This window comes from Pseudophryne corroboree, chromosome 1 (assembly GCF_028390025.1).
Source record: "Pseudophryne corroboree isolate aPseCor3 chromosome 1, aPseCor3.hap2, whole genome shotgun sequence".
Classification (NCBI taxonomy): domain Eukaryota; kingdom Metazoa; phylum Chordata; class Amphibia; order Anura; family Myobatrachidae; genus Pseudophryne; species Pseudophryne corroboree.
The window spans coordinates 627,240,485-627,267,022 of NC_086444.1; the positions used below are offsets into that span (position 1 = coordinate 627,240,485).

Sequence of the window (26,538 nt, forward strand, 5' to 3'; positions counted from 1 at the left end):
CATTCACATAATTAATTTATGTTTCATATACACCTTATACACACAGCTTGAAGGTCATTTAATACAATATTTTTAATAACTTTGTGTATTAAACAAAGTTTGTGTACATTGAGTCATAAAAAAACGAAGGTTTCACTATCTCTCTCTCACTCAAAAAAGTCCGTATTTCGGAATATTCCGTATTTCAGAATATTTGGATATGGGATACTCAACCTTTTTTTTTTTTTCTTGAATTTCTTTTGATTGCTTTTTAGGTGTTGCACTTGTTTTTTTTTTTTTTTTTTTTTTTTACAATGCATGCTGTTACACATAGGTTTGGAATGACGGCATCAAATTAGCAATAGCAGAAACCTTTCACAGCAACTGACATTTACAGGCTTTCTTTTCCTTTATATTCCCAGGAAGAAGAGAGAGTCCCAAGGATTTGGAGATGATCCTGCTGAGGCCACTACAGGTAAGTAAGGTCATGTTGTTGGAGGTAATGCATCCCTGACTGCGCAGAAAACCAAGCACAGGATGTGGGGAAAAAATCTTTGTAAATTATTTGGTATAATCCTTTAACTATAACGTTGCTCCTTGATTTAAAAGATAAGTTCTAAAATAGGGAGAGGAAGGCCTAAAGGGTAAGTAAGGGTAACATCTTGACAAGAACTTTAAAATAAGCTTCCGAAAGTCTGCTAGAGAATAAGCATATGTGGTAGAACTGGAATATCCCCTGCCATAGGATTCTTGAGAAGGTAGTATGTAAATCCTTTCTCATCTCAATGCATGGCGGTAGAAACTCAATCTGTATATTTGTGATAGGATAAGGGGCAGTCTGGCCAATCCTGTACATAGAGATTCAAAGGTATTGATACGTGCCCTACAGAAGTTTCCCTGGTAAGGGTTCCATGAAGGCCCATCCTGTTTCACACTCGGAGATTATTTGATTTGTGCTAGGAGCTTTTCACCTAATCTATGACACTGGTAAGCAGGGGTTGTCTGTGTAGTATAAGAGGACATTGGGCAGTTCCATTCATGCAGCCAGATTAGAAGTAATACTTATCAAGTCTAAAGGCCTATACACACTGAACGAGCCCCCACTGACGCCGATATTGGCAGCCGCAGGGTGCCGGCATCGGCAAGTGCATACACACTTGCCGATTTTAGCGGGGAAGGGAGCAACAGCGGGGGGAACGATGCCCATGCAGCATGGCTGTCGTTAATGAGGACCTCCCTCGTCTGAACATGTACAGGGGGTCGTTAACGATGCGCGGAAGCGCGCATCATTAACGACATTGAGTGTACAAACTGGACGAGATTGTAAAAGATCTCGCTCAGATTGGCCCTTCTGAGTGATATCTTTTATTTTCTCATATAGTGTGTATGGGCCTTAAGAGACTAAGGACCTGATTCAGAGACTGACGCAGTAGCACAGATGCAGTGCTAAAATATCCTAATGCTGCAGGAGGCCTCCTGCTGGCTTCTTTGATCCCATGCCTTGTTGTCGGAAACACAGCAGCAGATCAGAGAAGCCGGCAGGAGGCGCCTGTCTACACAAGATGCCTCCTGCAGCATTAACATATTTTAGCACTGCGTCAGTCTCTGAATCGGGTCCTTTGTCTCTTAGACCTTATAAGTATTACCTCTAATCTGCATAAAGAGCAGTCATCTGAGTAACCCAGTGAAGGGGCATCCAAGGACACAGCCACTGGCCTTTACACACCCAGAAAACTGCGCCGACACAACCTGTTTTCTCTGACGTCCTAGTGGATGCTGGGTACTCCGTAAGGACCATGGGGAATAGACGGGCTCCGCAGGAGACTGGGCACTCTTTAAAGAAAGATTAGATACTACATCTGGTGTGCACTGGCTCCTCCCTCTATGCCCCTCCTCCAGACCTCAGAATATGTGCCCGGCCAGAGCTGGATGCACTTAGTGGGCTCTCCTGAGTTCACTATAAAGAAAGTATTTGTTAGGTTTTTTATTTTCAGTGAGATCTGCTGGCAACAGACTCACTGCTACGTGGGACTTAGGGGAGAGAAGCAAACCTACCTGCTTGCAGCTAGCTTGTGCTTCTACGGCTACTGGACACCATTAGCTCCAGAGGGATCGAACACAGGGCCCGACCTCGATCGTCCGTTCCCGGAGCCGCGCCGCCGTCCCCCTTGCAGAGCCAGAAGACGGAAGATTCCGGAGAAAATCGGCGGCTGAAGACTCCGGTCTTCAATAAGGTAGCGCACAGCACTGCAGCTGTGCGCCATTGCTCCCACAGCACACCACATGCTCCGGTCATTGGTGGGTGCAGGGCGCTGGGGGGGGGGGGGGGCGCTCTGGGCTGCAATAAGCATACCTTAAGTGGCAAAATGCACATAATACAGTTCTAAACTGTATATGTGCCTAATCCCCCGCCATAATTATTATTAAAAAAGTTGGAGAAGCCCGCCGCTGAAGGGGCGGGGCTATCTTCCTCAGCACAGCCAGCGCCATTTTTTCTTCACCGCTCCGCTGGAAGGACGCTCCCCAGGCTCTCCCCTGCAGTATACACTACAGAAAGGGTAAAAAAGAGAGGGGGGGCACATAAATTTAGGCGCAAATTGTGATATAAGCAGCTATTGGGGGAAAATTCACTTTGTGTATAGTGTAAATCCCTCTGTTATATAGCGCTCTGGTGTGTGCTGGCATACTCTCTCTCTGTCTCCCCAAAGGACTTTGTGGGGTCCTGTCCTCAGTCAGAGCATTCCCTGTGTGTGTGTGCGGTGTGTCGGTACGGCTGTGTCGACATGTTTGATGAGGACGCTTACGTGGAGGCGGAGCAGGTGCCGATAAGTGTGATGTCGCCCCCTGCGGGGCCGACACCAGAGTGGATGGATATGTGGAAGGTATTAGCCGACAGTGTCAACTCCTTGCATAAAAGGTTCGATGACGCAGCTTTGGGACAGCCGGCATCTCAGCCCGCGCCTGCCCAGGCATCTCAGAGGCCATCAGGGGCTCAAAAACGCCCGCTACCTCAGATGGCAGACACAGATGTCGACACGGAGTCTGACTCCAGTGTCGACGAGGATGAGACAAATGTACAATCCACAAGGGCCATCCGATGCATGATTACGGCAATGAAAAATGTGTTGCACATTTCTGACATTAACCTGGTTACCACAAAAAAGGGTATTATGTTTGGGGAGAAAAAGCAGCCAGTAACTTTTCCCCCATCTGATGAGTTAAATGAATTGTGTGAAGAAGCATGGGGTTCCCCAGATAAGCAACTAGTGATTTCTAAGCGGTTACTAATGGCGTACCCTTTCCCGCCAACGGATAAGTTACGCTGGGAGACATCCCCTAAGGTGGACAAGGCGCTCACACGCTTATCAAAAAAGGTGGCACTGCCGTCTCAGGATACGGCCGCCTTAAAGGAGCCTGCAGATAGAAAGCAGGAGGCTATCCTGAAGTCTGTGTATACACACTCAGGTACTATACTGAGACCTGCTATTGCTTCAGCATGGATGTGTAGTGCTGCAGCAGCATGGTCTGATTCCCTGTCTGATAACATTGATTCCCTTGACAGGGACACTATTTTGCTAACCATAGAGCATATTAAAGACGTATTCTTATATATGAGAGATGCACAGAGGGACATTTGCCGGCTGGCATCTAGAATTAATGCAATGTCCATTTCTGCCAGGAGAGTATTATGGACTCGGCAGTGGAGAGGTGATGCTGATTCTAAAAGGCACATGGAAGTTTTGCCTTATAAGGGTGAGGAATTGTTTGGGGACGGTCTCTCGGACCTCGTGTCCACAGCAACAGCTGGGAAGTCGACCTTTTTACCTCAGATTCCCTCACAGCCTAAGAAAGCACCGTATTATCAAGTACAGTCCTTTCGGCCCCAGAAAGGCAAGCGGGTCAGAGGCGCGTCCTTTCTGCCCAGAGGCAGGGGTAGAGGGAAAAAGCTGCACCAGTCAGCCAGTTCCCAGGAACAAAAATCCTCCCCTGCTTCCACTAAGTCTACCGCATGACGCTGGGGCTCCACAGGTGGAGCCAGGTGCGGTGGGGGCCCGTCTCCGGAACTTCAGCGACCAGTGGGTTCGCTCACAGGTGGATCTCTGGGTTCTACAAGTGGTATCTCAGGGATACAAGCTGGAATTCGAGACGTCTCCCCCTCGCCGTTACCTCAAATCAGCCTTGCCAGCTACTCCCAATGAAAGGGAGGTAGTACTGGCGGCAATTCACAAGCTGTACCTCCAGCAGGTGATAATCAAAGTTCCCCTCCTTCAACAGGGACGGGGTTACTATTCCACAATGTTTGTGGTACCGAAACCAGACGGTTCTGTGAGACCCATTCTAAATTTGAAATCCTTGAACACTTATATAAGGAAGTTCAAGTTCAAAATGGAATCGCTAAGGGCGGTTATTGCAAGCCTGGAAGAGGGGGATTTTATGGTATCACTGGACATCAAGGATGCTTACCTACATGTCCCCATTTACCCACCTCACCAGGAGTACCTCCGATTTGTGGTACAGGACTGCCATTACCAATTCCAGACGTTGCCGTTTGGTCTGTCCACGGCACCGAAGGTATTTACCAAGGTAATGGCCGAAATGATGATACTCCTTCGAAAGAAGGGAGTTATAATTATCCCGTACTTGGACGATCTCCTTATAAAGGCGAGGTCCAGGGAGCAGTTGTTGGTCGGAGTAGCACTATCTCAGGAAGTGCTACAACAGCACGGCTGGATTCTGAATATCCCAAAGTCGCAGCTGGTTCCTACGACGCGTCTGCTGTTCTTGGGTATGATTCTGGACACAGAACAGAAGAAGGTGTTTCTCCCGGAGGAGAAGGCCAAGGAGTTGTCATCTCTGGTCAGAAACCTCCTGAAACCAAAACAGGTGTCGGTGCATCACTGCACGCGAGTCCTGGGAAAGATGGTAGCTTCTTACGAAGCGATTCCCTTCGGAAGGTTCCATGCAAGGATCTTTCAGTGGGATCTGTTAGACAAGTGGTCCGGATCGCATCTTCAGATGCATCGGTTGATCACCCTGTCCCCGAGGGCCAGGGTGTCTCTGCTGTGGTGGCTGCAGAGTGCTCATCTTCTCGAGGGCCGCAGATTCGGCATTCAGGACTGGGTCCTGGTGACCACGGATGCAAGCCTCCGAGGTTGGGGGGCAGTCACTCAGGGAAGAAACTTCCAAGGACAATGGTCGAGTCAGGAGACTTCCCTACACATAAATATTCTGGAACTAAGGGCCATTTACAATGCCCTAAGTCAAGCAAAACCCCTGCTTCAAAACCAGCCGGTGCTGATTCAGTCAGACAACATCACGGCGGTCGCCCATGTAAACAGACAGGGCGGCACAAGAAGCAGGATGGCAATGGCAGAAGCCACAAAGATTCTCCGATGGGCGGAGAATCATGTAATAGCACTGTCGGCAGTGTTCATTCCGGGAGTGGACAACTGGGAAGCAGACTTCCTCAGCAGGCACGACCTCCACCCGGGAGAGTGGGGACTCATACAGAAGTCTTCAAGCTGATTGTAAATCGTTGGGAAAGGCCACAGGTGGACATGATGGCGTCCTGCCTCAACAAAAAGCTAAAAAGATATTGCGCCAGGTCAAGGGACCCTCAGGCGATAGCTGTGGACGCTCTAGTGACACCGTGGGTGTACCAGTCGGTTTATGTGTTCCCTCCTCTTCCTCTCATACCAAAGGTACTGAGGATAATAAGAAAGAGAGGAGTAAGAACTATACTCATCGTTCCGGATTGGCCAAGAAGAACTTGGTACCCGGAACTACAAGAAATAATCTCAGAGGACCCTTGGCCTCTGCCGCTCCGACAGGACCTGCTACTGCAGGGGCCCTGTCTGTTCCTAGATTTACCGCGGCTGCGTTTGACGGCATGGCGGTTGAACGCCGGATCCTGATGGAAAAGGGCATTCCGGTGGAAGTCATTCCTACGCTGATAAAAGCTAGGAAGGATGTGACAGCAAAACATTATCACCGCATATGGCGAAGATATGTTGCTTGGTGTGAGGCTATGAAGGCCCCAACAGAGGAATTTCAGCTGGGTCGATTTCTGCACTTCCTACAGTCAGGAGTGACTATGGGCCTAAAATTGGGATCCATAAAAGTCCAGATTTCGGCCCTGTCTATTTTCTTTCAAAAAGAACTGGCTTCACTGCCTGAAGTCCAGACGTTTGTTAAGGGAGTGCTGCATATTCAGCCCCCTTTTGTGCCTCCAGTGGCACCTTGGGATCTCAACGTAGTGTTGGATTTCCTAAAATCACATTGGTTTGAGCCACTTCCGACCGTGGAGTTGAAGTATCTCACGTGGAAAGTGGTCATGCTTTTGGCCTTGGCTTCGGCTAGGCGTGTGTCAGAATTGGCGGCTTTGTCATGTAAAAGCCCTTATCTGATCTTCCATATGGACAGGGCAGAATTGAGGACTCGTCCCCAATTTCTCCCTAAGGTGGTATCAGCGTTTCATTTGAACCAACCTATTGTGGTGCCTGCGGCTACTCGGGACTTGGAGGATTCCAAATTGCTGGACGTAGTTCGGGCCTTGAAAATCTATGTTTCCAGGACGGCTAGAGTCAGAAAAACTGACTCGCTGTTTATCCTGCATGCACCCAACAAGCTGAGTGCTCCTGCTTCTAAGCAGACTATTGCTCGCTGGATCTGTAGCACGATTTAACTTGCACATTCTGAGGCTGGACTGCCGCATCCTAAATCAGTAAAAGCCCATTCCACGAGGAAGGTGGGCTCTTCTTGGGCGGCTGCCCGAGGGGTCTCGGCTTTACAACTTTGCCGAGCTGCTACCTGGTCGGGATCAAACACGTTTGCAAAATTCTACAAGTTTGATACCCTGGCTGAGGAGGACCTTGAGTTTGCTCATTCGGTGCTGCAGAGTCATCCGCACTCTCCCGCCCGTTTGGGAGCTTTGGTATAATCCCCATGGTCCTTACGGAGTACCCAGCATCCACTAGGACGTCGGAGAAAATAAGAATTTACTCACCGGTAATTCTATTTCTCGTAGTCCGTAGTGGATGCTGGGAGCCCGTCCCAAGTGCGGACTTCTGCAATACTTGTATATAGTTATTGCTTAATTATAGGGTTATTCTGAGCCATCTGTTGAATGAGGCTCAGCTATTGTTCATACTGTTAACTGGGTATAGTTATCACAAGTTGTACGGTGTGATTGGTGTGGCTGGTATGAGTCTTACCCTGGATTCCAAATCCTTTCCTAGTAATGTCAGCTCTTCCGGGCACAGTTTCCCTAACTGAGGTCTGGAGGAGGGGCATAGAGGGAGGAGCCAGTGCACACCAGATGTAGTACCTAATCTTTCTTTAAAGAGTGCCCAGTCTCCTGCGGAGCCCGTCTATTCCCCATGGTCCTTACGGAGTACCCAGCATCCACTACGGACTACGAGAAATAGAATTACCGGTGAGTAAATTCTTATTTTCTGGCTCTCGTCGTCCATTCCCCATCTCCAAATTGCTGCAGCATGTCAATCATGTTGCAGTTTATGAGCACGGCAGTGGTTGTCATAGACAAAGATCTCCACATATGCAGTATTATTATTATTATTATCATCTTTTATTTATATGGTGCCACATGGCATCGGCGGCGCCACATGGCATCGGCAGCACCCAGTAACACAGTACATAAACAAATAAGAAAACAAGAAGACAGTGACTTACAATTCAATACAATATAAGATACAAGTAATATAAGTACAGGGTATATCAATATAGTTGCGTCAGCAGACGACACTAAGTATCAGGGCGGTATTTGGTGCCGTCAAAGGGAGTATTGAAAAGATCCGATGCCTTGTACAGTAGAGATCATACACAGACCTGAAAACATCAGATGTACGCAAACCATCAGGTTTGTGTACATTTCTAAATCTAGCCTATTGTTCCCCATAGAAGTTCTGATAAGTGACATTAAACAGCATTTTGAGCATTTGCAGGTAAAAAATAAGTATTTGGAATGAGTGTAAGAACTGGGGGAATTATTTATCTTCATGATGTACTGTAGCAACATCAAAACTAAGAGAACAATAGTTGGCCGATTTGTCTTAAGTCCACTATAATGCTCTTGCAGAATGGGATAAAATTCAGGGGCAGTATCTTGGATAGGTCTTTTGAGGTATTTTACTAGATTTCTTTGCACAAGTAAATGAAGAAGGATGTCAGCTGACTTGGGGGGTAATTCCAAGTTGATCGCAGCAGGAATTTTTTTAGCAGTTGGGCAAAACCATGTGCATTGCAGGGGAGGCAGATATAACATGTGCAGAGAGAGATAGATTTGGGTGGGGTGTGTTCAATGTGCAATCTAAATTGCAGTGTAAAAATAAAGCAGCCAGTATTTACCCTGCACAGAAACAAAATAACCCACCCAAATCTAACTCTCTCTGCACATGTTATATCTGCCTCCCCTGCAGTGCACATGGTTTTGCCCAACTGCTAAAAAAATTCCTGCTGCGATCAACTTGGAATTACCCCCTTGGTTCATGGCCTTTGGATTTATTGCAATTAATCTTTTAAAATGGAAAGAGCAGCAAGAGAGCTATATACGTATGCATCCCACTCTGAATCGGGCCCTCAGTAAATGTTCCAGCATTGGAAGTGAGATACTATGATGAGGATAATGGAGCAGATGTATTAACCTCTAGTAGTACGATGAGCACTCCATCAATACTTACATCTTAGCTGTATTATGTCCTGAGAATGTGTGGTGCTCTGTTACCTGTACTCTATTTCTGTTATTTATTTACTGTAATGCAATGTTTTGTCCCCTGTACTGTCCTTTGTACGGCGCTGCGAAACACATGTGGCGCCTTATAAATAAAATGTAATAATAATAATAATGTCAGCGTCCGGAGTCTTACCGGTACGCTGGCGCCACGGGGCTGGCTTCCTTGGCAATGTGCGGGCAGCGGCGGAGGTGGGCTGCTGCACAAGACTCTTTGGGCACAGTCGGCCCCGGGTCTTCTGCCTCGTCTTTCAAGCCACACTCCACAGATCTCCTTCACCAGCCACGCCTTTATACCACTGACCACAGCCTGCAGATTATTATCTTCAGCCTCGTTTTCCAAACCACAGTCCTTGTCTCCAGCCACGTCTTCAACCACCATCCACAGTTCCACAGTTCATCATCTACAGTCTCGTCTTTCAAATCACAGTCCACAGTTCTTCGCCTCCAGCCACGTCTTTAACCATCGTGCTCCAGCCTCGGTTCTCTACCTCAGCCCTGTACATAATAAATACTTTCCATTGACTCTCAAACCCCTCCTACGTTCTTCATTGCTCCGTGTCCCATGCAAAGGAACTATATCCAGCCCCCTCATCTGGTTCATTCACAGCCTGCTACCTCCTCGGGCAAATCTCAGCTGCCAGATCCTCAAACTCTGCTAGACGTGACAGTAAGCACTGGCCCAATGGATTCGACGGGTGATCAGGCCTCAGGAGGGGATTCAACTGCAGATATCTGGTCTCGCTTAAGTAAGCAGGAGGCCACACAATCTCTAATCGTGCAGTTCATGCAGAGTATGTCCGAACGTCTCGATTCTCTCTGTGTTGCCATGACGGCCCCTCAAGTATCTACAGCTGCTCCCACATTAGCACCTCCGGTCCCGCTTCCTCCTGTACCAGTACCACTTCCACGGTTGCATTTGCCACCTCCCAGTAAATTTGATGGGAAACCAAAACAATGCCGCGGGTTTCTTAACCAATGCGAAATTCAGTTCGAACTACAGTCGGCCAACTTCCAGCACGAACCAAGGTAGCCTATATAATTTCTTTACTTACCGGGAAAGCGTTGGAATGGGCTTCACCTTTGTGGGAGAGGATGGATCCCATCTTATCTAATTATCCAGAATTCGTGGCCACCTTTCGGAGAATCTTTCGACAAACCGGGCAGGACTTCTGCCGCCTCATTGGAGATCCTGCGCCTGCGTCAGGGCACGCGTACGGTCAGTCAGTACGTGATTCAGTTTCGCATCCTTTCCTCAGAACTGAACTGGAACCAAGGAGGCTCTCATTGCAGCTTTCTGGAGCGGTCTCTCCGAAAAGATCAAAGATGACCTCGCAACTCAGGACGTACCTGATAAGTTGGATAAACTAATTTCTTTATGCAATAAGTTAGACCTGAGGTACAGAGAACGCTGTATGGAGAGGTTGCGGTCAGATCGCCCTAAGCCTAGAGTTCTTCCACCAACACCATCATCACCAACTGCGGAAGTACCCATGCAGATTAATCGCTCCCGCCTCTCCAATGAAGAACGTCTGAGACGGCGACAAGGGAACCTCTGTCTGTATTGTGGTGCATCTGATCACATTGTTAAAACTTGCAATCTACGTCCGGGAAACGCCCGCTCCTAGTTTGTGCTAGAGAGGTCAAGCTAGGAGAATTCTCAGAATTGCATACCAAGAAAGAGTCTGTCCTGTTAACCCTATTGGAGTTCCCTTCTTCTTCTCTTCTCATCCCTGCACTACTCGATTCCGGAGCCGCCGAAAGCTTTATTAAGTCAGCTCTGGTCAAACGATCTGGAATACAAACGGTTCCTTTGGATCGTACCATTTCTGTTACCACAGTGGATGGAAGTTATATCCCTGAGGGTATTATATCCTTTCGTACTATTCTTCTCAAGATGAAGGTCTGAGTTCTCCATTCAGAAAAATCTTTCCTTGTAATTCCTAAAGCCTCTCATGAACTAATCCTAGGGTTTCCATGGTTAATCAGACACAATCCCCACATAGATTGGCAAACTATGGATGTTCTCTCTTGGGGACAAGACTGCTTCCAGAACTGTTTACCTTCAGTTAGACCTCTCTGTTCTTCCAGCCCTTCCAGCCTTCCTGTGGAGTACCAAGCTTTTCAAGATGTTTTCAGTAAGCATGGGGCGGACACCTTACCTCCGCATCGTACTTGGGATTGTCCCATTGAGCTAGTACCCGGTAAGACTCCTCCCCGAGGTCGAATTTACCCTCTCTCACTTCCCGAGACACAGGCCATGTCCGAGTATATCCGGGAGAACTTGGAGAAAGGGTTCATCAGGTCTTCTACATCTCCGGCCGGAGCAGGGTTTTTCTTCGTCAAAAAGAAGGATGGGGTGTTGCGGCCCTGTATTGACTATAGAGTTCTCAATGACATAACAGTTAAGAACAGATATCAGTTACCTCTGATTCCATAACTGTTCGACCGTGTTAAAGGAGCTACTGTATTCACTAAATGGGACTTACGGGGGGGCCTACAATCTTATACGTATTCGCCCAGGGGACGAATGGAAGATGGCATTTAATACCCGCGACGGCCATTACGAATACCTGGTAATGCCTTTTGGCCTATGTAACGCCCCAGCCGTCTTTCAAGAGTTCGTTAACGAAATCTTCAGAGATCTCCTCTACGACTGCTTGGAAGTGTATCTGGATGACATCCTCATTTTTTCTAGGGATCTGAAGACCCATCCAACCATCCAAGGGAACAAGTCAAAGAAGTGTTAACTCATTTACGAAGGAATCAGTTATTCTGTAAGTTAGAGAAGTGCACCTTTGAAGTACCCACGATTCCATTCCTCGGTTACATTCTTTCAGGGCAGAGGTTACAGATGGACCCCGCTAAAGTCCAGGCGCTTCCAGCTACCCTAAAAGGAATTCAATGTTTCCTGGGGTTTGCTAACTTCTACCGAAGATTCATTCAAAATTATTCTTCTGTCATAGCTCCTATAACCGCATTAACTAGGAAGGGAGCCGATCCTGCCAAGTGGTCTCCTGAGGCTTTGGAAGCTTTTTCATTTTAAAGGAGACCTTCACGACTGCTCCAGTTCTTCGACAACCCGATCTCAGCCGTCCGTTCTTGGTGGAGGTTGATGCCTCTACTGTGGGAGTGGGAGCAGTATTATCCCAGCTTTTCGAGGACAAGAAGGTCCATCCTTGTGCGTTCTTCTCGCGAAGATTCTACCCCGCTGAACAGAATTACGCTATTGGGGAACAGGAATTACTGGCAATTAAGTTGGCCTTCGAGGAGTGGAGGTATTTGTTGGAGGGAGCTCAGCATCCAATTTAGGTGACCACGGTTCACAAGAACCTCCTGTATCTACAGTCAGCCCGATGTCTGAACCTACGCCAACCAAGATGGGCACTCTTCTTTACCCGTTTTAATTTTAAACTCAGTTACAGACCAGGTTCCCTCAACAAAAAGGCAGATGCATTATCTCGCTCCCTAAGTTCAGAAAAACCCTCTGACCGTTCAAAAGAGCAATTTATCCTGGAATCCACCTCTTTTTCTGCAACTAATACCTCTCCACTTCCTCCTCCAGGAAAGATCTTCGTTGCACCAAATCTTCGCAAAAAAACTTCTCCTCCTTCATGGGCCATGTGGGCGGTCATAAGACACTTAAATTCATTCAGCGCTTCTACTGGTGGCCTCATCTCAGGACTGACGTTCAGGAATTCGTGGCTGCCTGTCCAAAATGTGCTCAGCATAAAAGTCCCAAAGGTCCACCAGCCGGGTTACTCCATCCTTTGCCGGTACCACTAAGACCATGGACGCATATTTCTATGGACTTTATTACAGATTTACCTACGTCTGGTGGGCGGAACACCGTATGGGTCATAGTTGACCGATTCTCTAAAATGGCACACTTTGTTCCTCTGGCTAATCTTCCATCTGCATCCCAGTTGGCAAAATTATTTATAGCAGAGATCTTTCGACTCCATGGTCTACCGCAGGAAATAGTGTCTGATAGAGGTCCTCAATTTGTGGCCAAGTTTTGGAGATCTCTATGTTCTGCTCTTGGCGTGAAATTAAACTTCTCCTCAGGATATCATCCCCAAACAGATGGTCAAACAGAGAGAGTGAACCAGGATCTGGAGACTTTTCTGCGTTTATTCATGTCCTCCTCACAGGACAACTGGCTGGACTTCCTCCCGTTCGCAGAATTTGCCCATAACAATCTTTATCACTCTGCCACAAAATATTCTCCATTCTACATTAATTATGGTTATCATCCAAGAGTTCCTGACTTCCAACTTCTGCCTACGCTCGAGTTTCCTGCCGCAGAGTCAACACTTCGACAATTTACTGAAGCCTGGAAACAAGTTCACAAGACTTTGCTCAAGACATCCAAGAGATATAAGACCTATGCAGATCTGAAACGAAAAGCTGTACCAAGCCTTAAGGTAGGAGATCGGGTTTGGGTTTCCACACGTAACCGAAGATTAAAGGTTCCTACAAAAAAGTTTACTCCCAGATTTATTGGGCCTTACCCAATCGAAAAAGTGTTGAATCCTGTGGCTTACAAAGTGAAATCACCTCCGCAGTTGTTAATTCCTAATGCATTTCATATTTCTCTCTTAAAACCATTGGTACTTAATTGGTTCAGAGCCGCTCTGCCTAAATCACCCAAGATCCAATCAGCACATGGAGATGAATTTGAGATTCACAAGATCCTCGATTCTCGCAGACTATATGGTCGCATCCAGTACGCATTGAAATTGCCTCAGACACTACCCCTACGTGTTTACAGTACCCCATGTGGTGTGAGATTCAGGCACGCTTAATTACGTGAACCTAACCTGAGGGGATTGGAGAAAAAAACTAGCAATAAAGATACCTTTACGGGAACCCACTTACTTGTTTCTGTGTGAGTGGGGTACGCCCTTAAAAACTTTCATTGTGTGGAATTCTCGATTCTAGCTGTTGTAAACGGTGCTACACATTTCTTTTCTCTCTTATTTCTCTCCATTTTGACATGAACTGGGAGCCATTTATAACGAGAAGATTCACCTGAACGCCTGCATAATCTGGAGAAGACATCATATACCCATTTGACAAGGGATGTGTTAAGTTTCATTACCTTTTTCTTTTTTTACGCGCCCTGGACACAGATAAATACCAACACTTGCTTCTTCTATGCATCCAGTACTTTGTTGATTGGAAGGGGTATGGGCCAGAGGAGAGATCTTGGGTAGATGCAGAGGATGTCCATGCTCCAAGACTAATTCGAACATATCATGCCAAGTTTCCAACTAAACTACATAGGTGTCCGGAGTCCACCCGCAAGGGGGGGGGGGGGTACTGTCAGCGTCCGGAGTCTTACCGGTACGCTGGGGCCGCAGGGCTGGCTTCCTTGGCAATGTGCGGGCAGCGGCGGAGGTGGGCTGCTGCGCTGGATCCGTGGGCAGCAGTAGCGGCGGTGATGGGGTCCGCTCGTGGCGGCGGGATGCTGCTACAGCGGGTCGCTCTTGCTGAGCCGTTGCTAGGAGACCAGGGGCAGTGAGCAATGTGGCTTTGCAAAAAGGTCTGCATTACTGGGCGCCGCCATGTTGGAGACAAAGTTTTTTAAGCATAGTTCCTGTTTCTTCCAGCCAATCCAGGGGAAGCTCTCCCTATAAAAGGGGGCTGGTTTAGGACAGGTATGCCAGTGCTTCAAGTTACAACCCTGTTGTAGGTGCTTAGCCTGTGCTCCCAGGATTCCTGCTGTATTCTGGTTCCTCCTGATCCTGCTTGGTCGGTTATCTGTTGCTGCTGCAGCTCTGCCGTTTCTAGCCTGCTACTGCCTGTGGAAGCGCTCCTGGAAAACCCGGTCCAGTAAGACTGTTTGGGCACAGTCGGCCCCGGGTCTTCTGCCTCGTCTTTCAAGCCACACTCCACAGATCTCCTTCACCAGCCACGCCTTTGTACCACCGACCACAGCCTGCAGATTATTATCTTCAGCCTCGTTTTCCAAACCACAGTCCACAGTCCTTGTCTCCAGCCACGTCTTCAACCACCATCCACAGTTCATCATCTACAGTCTCGTCTTTCAAATCACAGTCCACAGTTCTTCGCCTCCAGCCACGTCTTTAACCATCATGCTCCAGCCTCGGTTCTCTACCTCAGCCCTGTACATAATAAATACTTTCCATTGACTCTCAAACCCCGCCTACGTTCTTCATTGCTCCGTGTCCCATGCGAAGGAACTATATCCAGCCCCCTCATCTGGTTCATTCACAGCCTGCTACCTCCTCGGGCAAATCTCAGCTGCCGGATCCTCAAACTCTGCTAGACGTGACAGAGAAGGCATAAGGAAGTGATAAACCAGTGATATGTGCAAGGTGATAAAGCCACCAGCCAATCAGCTCCTATATGTAAATTAACAGTTAGGAGCTGATTGGCTGGTGTGTTTTATCACCTTGCACATATCACTGGTTTATCACTTCCTTATGCCTTCTCCAGGTTAATACATCTGCCCCACTGTTCGTCCATTGACCTTTTCTTCCATTACCCATTTTTTTTTTTCTGTAACATAGATTTTGGCAAAGTCTGGTCAGGAAATATAGACAAATCTTATTGTTCTGTGGTTTTTAGACATTGAAAGAGGGCTATTGGGGGAGAAGGAGATTCCCTGAGGTCCCCCATAAAGTGGCTAAGCAGCCATTCTGTTTTTATACCTTCAATTTAACTAGATACAATGTCGGCTTTTAAAAACATGTGTGTCTTCCAGATGTCTGGTAAGATTTTTGCTCTATAAATCTCAAGTAGTTCTGTGACCTAGGCTTTAGACATAAATTCGTTTGAAAAAGACAAATCCGGTCTCCTGGCCTAGAAGTGTCTGTGCTTTTAGGACTGAGGACCTTTATAATTCCTTTCTCATTCTCTTGCATTATGGTGGTCCTTGTACTGTATGTTTTAACTTTGCTGGTCTGCTGCCTTGGATGCAAACATTATTTTATTTTTAATCTATCTTTTTAATAAGCTTAACAAAGTAAGGATAATACAAAGAGAAACAAACTCAACAGTTGTACATTTCACATTACAAATGACTGAGTGTCGTCGTTATGCACAATTTATAAATGCTGAAAGAGCAGCATATTCAAAAAAATGTGTTACAAGGGATTTAGGACAAAGCTGTCCATTTAAATGAAGATGTAGCAAGAGAGGTAGGCCAATTCAATTAGGAGTGATTGTGTAAAAATGAAATTGTAGCTTATAAATGGCACACATTAAGGCTTATTTCTGCAGTGCTTGCACCAGGGAAATGAAAAATGTATATTCACAGCAAGTGTTTTTTCGAAAAATGTAAGTGTAAACTGTTGGAAAAAATAAGCAAAACCCCCCACTTTTTAAGTGGGTTTTTTTTTTTATTTAAAAAAGCCATGTTCCATCAGCACAACAAAAGCAAATAATACTCACCGATAATTTTGTTTCTTCAAGTTACTTCATGGCAGCCATTACTTCTGGGATTGTATCCCATTCCTAACTTAAGACAGGGAGTTTTTTTCAATGATTAGGGACCGCCCACTCTGGGTACATAGTACCGCTCCTCCTTTCCTCCTTAGTCTTTTGAGTGTCTCCTACGACCGGTTTCTATGAAAAGGGTATATTGTAGGCTGCCATGAAGTATCTTGAAGAAACTAAATTATCGGTAGATATAATTTGCTTTTTTCTCCTACGCTACTTCATGGCAGCCATTACTTCTGGGATATACCAACGCTCAATATAGGGAGGGCATATAAACACACAAGAGACCTTGTTTAAATGCTGAATAGTAATAATTATTTATTCTAATGCCTCATCAAGGACATGCTTCTCAAAGTGGGCGTCTACAACATCCAACGCATAATGACTAGAGAACGTATGTTTTAATGACCATGTAGCTGCAGCACATATGTTTTTAGCTGACACTCGAGCCTTCTTAGCCCAAGAAGTTGCCACAGCCCTGGTAGAGTGTGCTTTTAGTTCTTCTGGAACTCTACGACCACTTTCTTCATAAATAAACGTTAAGCGTTCTCTAATCCATCTGGAAATGGTTTGTTTTGTGGGTTTCTCGCCCTTCTTCGCTCCTGAATGTAACACAAACAGATGCTTTGTCTTCCGAAACTCTAACTCTTTCCAAGTAAATCGAGATTACTCTTGTTAGATCCAAATTATGCATCCTTTCTTCCTCCTCATTCTGTGGTTGTGGAAAGAAAGAAGGTAACACAATGTCTTGATTCAAATGAAACTCTGACACCACTTTAGGCAGAAAATCTGGATTGGTTCTCAGAACAACTCTATCCAGAAAGAAATCAAGATAAGGTTCCTCTGACCACAGAGCCTGTAATTCACCAACTCTTCTGGCTGATGTGATGGCTATCAGAAACACTACTTTCCAAGTTAATAATTTCACAGAAATATCTTGTAACGGTTCAAACGGAGACAACCTCAAAGAATTCAAAACCAAATTCAAGTCTTATGGAGCGAGAACTGACCTAACTCGAGGTCTTATCCTTTTAATTGCCTGACAGAACTTCTTCACCAGGTCTTCCGCGGACAATCTTCGCTCCAACAGGACACTCAGAGCTGCTATCTGAACCTTGATAGTGGATACCGCCAGTCCCTTCTCAAAGCCATCAAACAGAAATTGTAAAACTTGAAACGTCTCTGCTTTCTGTGGGTCAAATCTTGAATTGGACCAAGAAATCAAAGTTTTCCAGATCCTATAATAAATATTACAGGATAGTTTTTTCCTCGCCCGAATCAGCAAATTAATGACTTGCTCAGATAGGCCCTTTCTCCTCAGTAACTGCCGTTCAATTTCCACGCCGTCAAGTGAAGCTGCTGCAGATTCGGATGCAACAATGGACCTTGATGCAACAGATTACTCCTCAGAGGCAACGTCCAAGGTTCTCGTACTGCCATCCTCAGCACTGAAGGAAACCAAACTCTTTTCGGCCAGTAAAGAAGAATTATTATGACTTGTGCCTTCTCTTCCCTGATTTTCTTTACAATCCGTGTAATCATTGGAAATGGAGGGAATACATATGCCAGCTTGAACCTCCATGGCAGAGAGAAGACATCCACTCCTCCTGTTCCTGGGAGATGATATCGGGAGAAAACAAGAGGAACTTTTGCATTGATGTGTATGGCCATCAGGTCTACTTGAGGCCGTCTGAACCTCTGTATAATTTCTCGGAACACTATGTCGTTCAATTCCCACTCTCCTGCTAACACCTCCTGCCTGCTGAGAAAATCTGCCACCAGATTGTTTACTCCTGGAACATGTAGAGCTGATAAAGTCTTGAGATGGCCTTCCGCCCATTGTAGTATCATTGATACTTCTTCCATTAGTACTCTACTTCTGGTTCCCCCTTGCCGATGGAGATAGGCCCCCACTGCTACATTGTCTGAAAATATCTTGAGATGCATGCCCCGCAACTGCTTTTGGAAATAGTTTATCGCATTCCATACCGCTCTCATTTCTCTGTGATTTGAAGACCTCCTTCTTTCTTCTTGGTCCCATCTGCCTTGGCAATTTTGCTGCAACAAATGTGCTCCCCATCCTATTGCACTTGCATCCGTCGTTAGAACCAGATAAGGATGATCTGACAAAGATGTTTTTCTGTCGGCCAGCTCTGTCTCCATCCACCAGGCTAGGGACTGTTATGCTCTCCGACACAGCTTTATACGATAATTTAGAGAATATCCTTTTCGACTGTAACTCAGGATATCTAATTGAAGATCTCTCATCCTCCATCTCGCCCAAGGGACTACATCTATGTTGGAGGCCATCATCCCCAGAAGACGCATTCCCTGAAGCAGTGTTACACTGTTGTACCTCCTTACCAGAGCAGCTAGGTCTTGAATTCTTGTGCACTTTTCTTCCGAGAGACTTATCATAAAACCGAGGGTATCCACCTGTACCCCCAGAAAATGGATCCTTTGCCTTGGTGCCAACTGGCTTTTCTCCCAGTTTATCAACCAGCCATGACCGTGTAGGATCTGTAGCGTCACCTCCAACGCCTCCCTTACTTTTCCTTCTGACTCTCCACATACTAGCAAGTCATCCAGATATGACCAAATTGCTACTTGTTGTCCTCTTATCACAGTTACAAGTGCCATAAGGACCTTGGTAAATACCCTTGGAGGCGTCTTCAGACCGAACGGGAGGCACGTAAACTGAAAATGCTTGCCGAGGACACAGAATCTTAGATACTTTCTGTGCCGCCTGTCTACAGGTACATGGAAATAAGCATCCTTTAGGTCTATGGATGCCATAAAATCTTCTTTCCTTATACCCGACAGAATGGATTTCAGAGTCTCCATACGAAATTTCCTTGTTTTTATCTATTTGTTGAGCTGTCTGAGATCTAAGATGGTTCTGAACTCTCCAGATGCTTTCTTTACCAGGAATATTCTGGAATAGAGTCCGCTCCTCATCTCTGAGAATGGGACAGACTCTACTGCTCTTGCTTTGACAAGTTTCTTTAAATGTTTTCCAGAGCTTTTAACTCTGGACATATAGTTGGCGTTTCTGAAACCAGAAATTTGTCCCATTCTGGGATTTCTGAAAACTATATTCGGTATCCCTGAGATATCACGTCCAGTACCCATGTATCTTGAGTCGACACTTGCCAATGACTGACGAACCTCTGAAGCCTGCCACCTACTGGAAAGGATACCGGAACCCTGTAATAGTCATTGTCTTTGTCCACCTCTTCTGTAGGACTGACGAAAGGACTGCCTAATCGTCCCTGAGGAGTATCTTCCTGTATAAGCACGGCCTGGTCGATATCCTCTTGCCTCCTTAAACTGCTGCTTGGAAGAAGGAATTGGAAATCTATTCCTTTTGTCTTGAGGTAACCTTGCTGACTTACCTCCTGACGTTTTTTGTATAATGGCTTCCAATTTATTGGCAAATAACAGAGAACCCTCATATGGCAAGGACACCAGTCTATTTTTGGAGTGCATATCTGCTGACCATGACCGAAGCCACAATGCCGTTCTTGCCTTTACACCTGCTGCCATAGACTTTGCAGCGAAATCTAAAACATCTAAAGAGGCTTCACACAGATACTCAATGCCTTTTAAGCATGATACTTAAGCTTCTTTGCAGATATTGGGGTATATGCAATTGCGGTCGAATTCCCGAAATTGTCGAAAAACCGGACTTTTTCGCCCCAAAAAAATAATCGACAATGCAATTCAGTACTTTACGTCAAAAAAACGGACTTTCAAAATTCGACTTTTTGAAATTCGACATTTGTCAAATTCGACATTTCTGCAATGGTACAAATGCGGCAATTCGCCAAAAGTATATTCAATTGAAGTTTGGAAATTCGACAACAGTGCTTTTAGACAGTAAATTCGTCATTTTCAATCCGCCACACTTTGGTGGGGGAATCTAATAAAAAAAAATTAAAACATGTTTTTTTTGGTGTTTTTTTTATTGGTAATAGCATATCTATTTATATTAGAAGGGATTAGGTAATTGGTTTGTCTATTTTGGAGGCACAAGTATTATTTATATATTTTTAAAAATATTATTATTTTTTTCAAATGGAATGGTAAAATCCCCCAAAAAAATGGCGTGGGGTCCCCCCTCCAAAGCATAACCAGCCTCGGGCTCTTCGAGCCGGTCCTGGTTCTAAAAATCCGGGGGGGGAAATGACAGGGGATCCCCCGTATTTTTAAAACCAGCACCGGGCTCTGCGCCTGGTGCAAAAATACGGGGGACAAAAAGAGTAGGGGTCCCCCGTATTTTTTACACCAGCATCGGGCTCCACTAGCTGGAGAGATAATGCCACAGCCGGGGGTCACTTTTATACAGCGCCCTGCGGCCGTGGCATTAAATACCCAACTAGTCACCCCTGGCCGGGGTACCCTGGGGGAGTGGGGACCCCTTCAATCAAGGGGTCCCCCCCCAGCCACCCAAGGGCCAGGGGTGAAGCCCGAGGCTGTCCCCCCCCCATCCAAGGGCTGCGGATGGGGGGCTGATAGCCTTGAGAAAAGTGTAAGAATATTGTTTTTTTTCCAGTAGTACTACAAGTCCCAGCAAGCCTCCCCCGCAAGCTGGTACTTGGAGAACCACAAGTACCAGCATGCGGGAGAAAAACAGGCCCGCTGGTACCTGTAGTTCTACTGGAAAAAAAATACCCAAATAAAAACAGGACACGCACACCGTGATAGTAAAACTTTATTACACACGTCGACACACACATACTTACCTATGTTCACACGCCGACCTCTGTCCACTTGTCCAAGTAGAATCCACGTGTACCTGTGAATAAAATTATACTCGCCTGATCCAGTGTCCAGGTTATAATCCACGTACTTGGCAAAAAAAAAAACCGAACACCCGGACCAAACGGACTGAAAGGGGTCCCATGTTTACACATGGGACCCCTTTCCACGAATGCCGGGACCCCACGTGACTGCTGTCACAGAAGGTCCCTTCAGCCAATCAGGAAGCGCTACTTCGTGGCACTCACCTGATTGGCTGTATGCGCGTCTGCTGTCAGACAGCGCATCGCACAGCTCCCTCCATTAGTTTCAATGGTGGGAACTTTGCGGGTAGCGGTGGGGTTACCCGCGGTCAGCCGCTGACCGCGGGTGACCTCACCGCTGACGCAAAGTTCCCACCATTGAATATAATGGAGAGGCTTTGCGATGCGCTGTCTGACAGCAGACGTGCATACAGCCAATCAGCAGAGTGCCAGGACGTTGCGCTCGCTGATTGGCTGAAGAGACCTTTCTGTGACAGCAGTCACGGGGGGTCTCTGCATTCGGGGAAAGGGGTCCCATGTGTAAACATGGGACCCCTTTCAGTCCGTTTGGTTCGGGTGTTCGTTTTTTTTTTTTTGCCAAGTACGAGGATTATTTTAAAAGATCCGGACACTGGATTGAGGGGAGTATAATTTTTTTCACAGGTACCCCGGATTCTTCAGTGACGAGGGGGGCGTGGCAGTCGGCGGGTCAACATAGGTAAGTATGTATGTGTCGGCATGTATGAAATAAAGTTTTTACTTTCATGGTGTGTGTCTCCTGTTTTTATTTGGGTATTTTTTTTCCAGTAGAACTACAGGTACCAGCGGGCCCGTTTTTCTCCCGCATGCTGGTACTTGTGGTTCTCCAAGTACCAGCTTGCGGGGGAGGCTTGCTGGGACTTGTAGTACTACTGGAAAAAACAATATTCTTTCAAATTTCTCTAGGCTATCAGCCCCCCATCCGCAGCCCTTGGATGGGGGGGACAGCCTCGGGCTTCACCCCTGGCCCTTGGGTGGCTGGGGGGGGGACCCCTTGATTGAAGGGGTCCCCACTCCCCCAGGGTACCCCGGCCAGGGGTGACTAGTTGGGTATTTAATGCCACGGCCGCAGGGCGCTATATAAAAGTGACCCCCGGCTGTGGCATTATCTGTCCAGCTAGTGGAGCCCGATGCTGGTGTAAAAAATACGGGGGACCCCTACTCTTTTTGTCCCCCGTATTTTTTGCACCAGGCGCAGAGCCCGGTGCTGGTTTTAAAAATACGGGGGATCCCCTGTCATTTCCCCCCCCGGATTTTTAGAACCAGGACCGGCTCGAAGAGCCCGAGGCTGGTTATGCTTTGGAGGGGGACCCCACGCAATTTTTTTTGGGGTTTTTTACCGTTTTCCCACGTTTTTTAAAAATCGGATCAAAATCCGTCAAATCGGCCGTTTTTCGACAGCGGGACTGTCGAATCCGTCTTTTATTGAATATGGTAAATTTCGGCACCCACTTGCCGGAATTTGACGGTCGAATTGTGTCGAATTAAAAAACGGGCGAAAAATTGCCGCGATTCGCCGCTAATTGCATATACCCCATTGTCTTTAAATTTTTTCCTCCAAATCCGTCAACAACACTGATCCCCAGACTCTTAATGCTCTTGAAACTGTCGCTACAGCCACATCAGATTTTAAAGACACTGCTGAAGATATATGTAACTTCTTTAATGCATTCACCATACGCTTATCCATACCATTCTTCAAGACTGCTCCGTCTTCTAAAAGAATGGTAGTTTTTGATACCATCCCTGCCACTGCAGCATCCATTTTGGGAACTGTACACCACTTAATAAATTGCTCATCCTCTATCGGGAATATACGATCAATCCTTTTAATATTGCCAAACCTCTTGTCAATATTTTGCCACTCCTTACTCACATCATCTTTTAATGCTTTGTGGACTGGAAAACACCTGTTCTTTTTGTATTTATCACCAAACAGTATATCTTTATCATCACATTTCTCTTCATCCTCTTTATATAGTTCATGGTCTTAAATATATTTTTCAAAAGACTGTCTACAAGTTCCAGATTAAACTTTCTATCATCCTCTTGTATCTCCTCTGACTCCGCACTAGAGAGAGCCTGATAATCATCATAACTGCAATCATGTGAGACTGATTCGTCCAAAGAGTCAATACTAGCCAGGGATCCAGTTCTTTTATTTCCCTGCAACTCAGACAGCTGTTCTATGGTAACGAAAGACTTTTTCATCCAATCCATCAAATCCTGAGAATCACTTTGTGTACAGTCCTCACAGAACTTCACATTTTCAGCAGAAGAAAATATCTTATAACAGGCTGCACACTGCATCTCTTTATGCCTCTTCTTACATACCCTCTTCTTAGGTGGAGACGCAATATAATAATAATAATAATAATAATAATAATAATACTTTTAAAACCTACCCTAACCAAGCTTCTTAAAAAAATAAAAACATGCCCTCTATGAGGACTTGCCTCTTTTGGGCATTGACAGGCTTTTGGGGAGAAGGCTCTCTTTCCATAACGCTGGTAAGCACAGAAAAACCTGCCCAGCCACCATAGGAGATTCATCCCACTCCTAGTGTGCAGCGCCGTTCGTTTTTAAATCCCCCTAATAATTAAATAATTAATAAAAACGGGCGCCTGAGCAGACCGTCCCACAGAGCAAACTGGGACGGCCGCTACTCAGCACTTCCACCCGCCAGCCCCTGCATTCTGACCTCCCCCCAGTGCTTCCGCCAGCCGCACATCCCCCTCTCTCCATGGACCTTCCAACCGCTACTTCCGGTCCCGGCATGAGATAACGGAGCGGTGGCTACAGGCAGCGGTAAGCAAGGGAGAGAGTCCAGCAGCCTCACTTAGCAGGCGGACACCTTAAAGCTGAAAAAACGGGGACTTACTTGACCGCCCCAAGCACACTTTGCCAAAACTCCCCAGGGAGCCACCCTCTTCCAGCACGGCTGCAAAGAGGCGTATTTGTAGGGAATATAGAGGTAAGCCCAGAACAAAATAACAAACTCCTACACTGTCAAGCTAGGAGACCGGGGAGGAGCGGTACTATGTACCCAGAGTGGGCGGTCCCTAATCATTGAAAAAACTCCCTGTCTAAAGCTAGGAATGGGATACAATCCCAGAAGTAATGGCTGCCATAAAGTAGCGTAGGAGAAACATCTTTTAACCCATTTTTGAGGGTTTTTTTTAGATTAAATCAGCCCAAAAAATGACATGTCTTTGTTGGCCAAATTAAACAAACAAGTCCAATGTGCATTATTATTTATTGGGAGGGGTGTACCAGAGGTTCTGCACTGTGTCCCATCATTTTTACCTTTGAAATAAAGATTTATTTTTCCTACTTTTTCACCTGCTTAGAGAGGTGCGCGGAGGTGAAAACACATTGCAATTTTGAAATTGAATTGCAATTAAAAATCACTGTGTGATTTTGCAGCAAAAGTGGATCATGGGATCCACATCACTCCTAACTGAATCAACCCCATAAGAAGAGAAATGGAGGGAGGAGAGCACGCTCCATTCCAGGAGCAATCATGACAGTGGGTTGAGTATGGGATCCCGATAGTCAGGAGGCCAATGGTCAGAATACCGACAGCTGTATCCTGATAGTCAGAATCCCAACATTTTAGTAAGCCTGCTAAACCCTTTTTCTTACCTGCAGCCTAATCCTCCCTTCCCGCAGCCTAACCTTAACCTTCCCCCTAGTGCCTAACACCCCATACCCTAACCGTATCCCTCCCCCTCATACTTGCGTTTGGGATACTGACTGTTGGGATTCAGAGCAGTGACGGGATTCCAGTGCTTGTCTTCTGACCACCGGCATCTAGACCGTTGGGTTGCCAACTACATCCCATGACAATACATTCTGTCTGTTTCCATTTGTTAAATCACTCATCCATTTGGAGTAGTATGGTGAGGGGGAGGATACATTTTTCCTGCTGCAATGTCTTTTTGAAGACATGAACAACATATGGGACTGTTCAGTCTTTCACTTTTTCTTTTATAAACTTTAGATCTTGTCTTTTCAGTTTCATTGTGGTGGTAATTTTCTTCTCTGGGGATAAGCACCTCCCAGGATGTTCTTGTAGTCATGGATCTAATGATTTAGAATTTTTAGCCTTGGTACTGCTCTCTCCGGTACCTGCGAGATGTTAAACAGACTCATTGGGAATGTATTTTTCAAAGAGATCTTGCTGTAGCTATGGATGGTGGCTCATTGTGTGATCCAGAAAACTATCATTTGAACAATATCTGTATCTACAGTGTATGGGTGCCAGAGCGGTAGAAGAATATTTTTCTTGTGCCACTGCAAAAGCACAAGGCATGTCTATTTTAGCAGCCTTATTCCTGATATGCTGACACTTCTTATTCCTGCTACAGCTTCCCATAGAGAAGGATATTACGTTATTTACACTGAAATTAAGACAGGGAGCAAACATTGGGGCAGATGTATTAAGCCTGGAGAAGTAATAAAGAAGTGATAAGTGGAAGGAGATAACACACCAGCCAATCCTAACGGGTTTGAAAAATGACAGGAGCTGATTGGCTGGTATGTTATCACCTTCCACTTATGACTTCTTTATTACTTCTCCAAGCTTAATACATCTGCCCATTGTTTACTATATTCATTTATACCTACGCAATAGTCAGGTCAGGGTGGAATGTTGTATCTGACGAATAGGCCTGAGCGGAGGTGTCAGAGGTCACTGACGGAAGAAGTAGTGAAGGCTGGATATAGTTCCTTCTCATGGTCTACCAGGGTAGAAGAATAAACACACTATGACAAGTGGACAAGAAATAACTGGGCTAGGAAACTGTTGCTGTGAAGTTGGGGAGTGGGGTTACTGTAGCAAGGAAATAACTGTGAAGACTGAGACTTGATTACTGCGGCTTTGGGATAATAGCTGTGAAGATTGAAGTTTGTAAACCGTGGCTTGAGGATAATATCTGTGAAGACTGGGTGCTGAATGACTAAGACTCGGAGACAATTGGAAAAACTGGATACTGGAAGACTGTGACTTGGAGATGGCAACTGTAAAGACTGTCTACTGAATGACTGTGACTTGGAGACTGTAACTGTAAAGACAGGTACTTGATGATTATAACTTGGAGACAATAACTGTGAAGACTGGGTACTTGACTACTGGGACTTGGACAATAACTGTGAAGACTGGAGATTGGATTGCTACGGATCAAATACAAGAATTAAGAAAACTGTATACTTGGAAAATGTGACTGAAGAACTCAGACTTTGGAAACTGGATTCTTGGAAAATGTGACGGAAGAACTGGACTTTTGGCAACTGAGCAGAGATCCCAAGGAATCAACGACTGCTCCAGATTATCCATAGATTCCACCTGGCAAGCTGGCATCCGCAGGAGGCAGCGCAGGTGCCAGACTCTGGATCAGAGTGCAGAGAGAAGCGGAGTATCATGCAGTTGAGCAAGGCAGGAGACTTCCAGGGACTCAAACCACCAAGCAACCAGGACGCCCACAGGACCACAGAGCAGAAGCACCTTCTAAGAAG

The 26,538-nt window shown here is 46.0% G+C and overlaps 1 protein-coding gene across 1 annotated transcript in view; it reads left to right on the top strand.

The window, feature by feature from the left end:
• SMIM7 (small integral membrane protein 7) overlaps window positions 1-26,538 on the top strand; it is a 76,584-nt gene that overhangs the window by 40,519 nt on the left and 9,527 nt on the right. Inside the window, exon 3 of the mRNA XM_063914505.1 lies at window positions 402-454. Within this exon, the coding sequence (XP_063770575.1) occupies window positions 402-454 (53 nt within the window). The remainder of the gene's footprint in view (window positions 1-401; window positions 455-26,538) is intronic.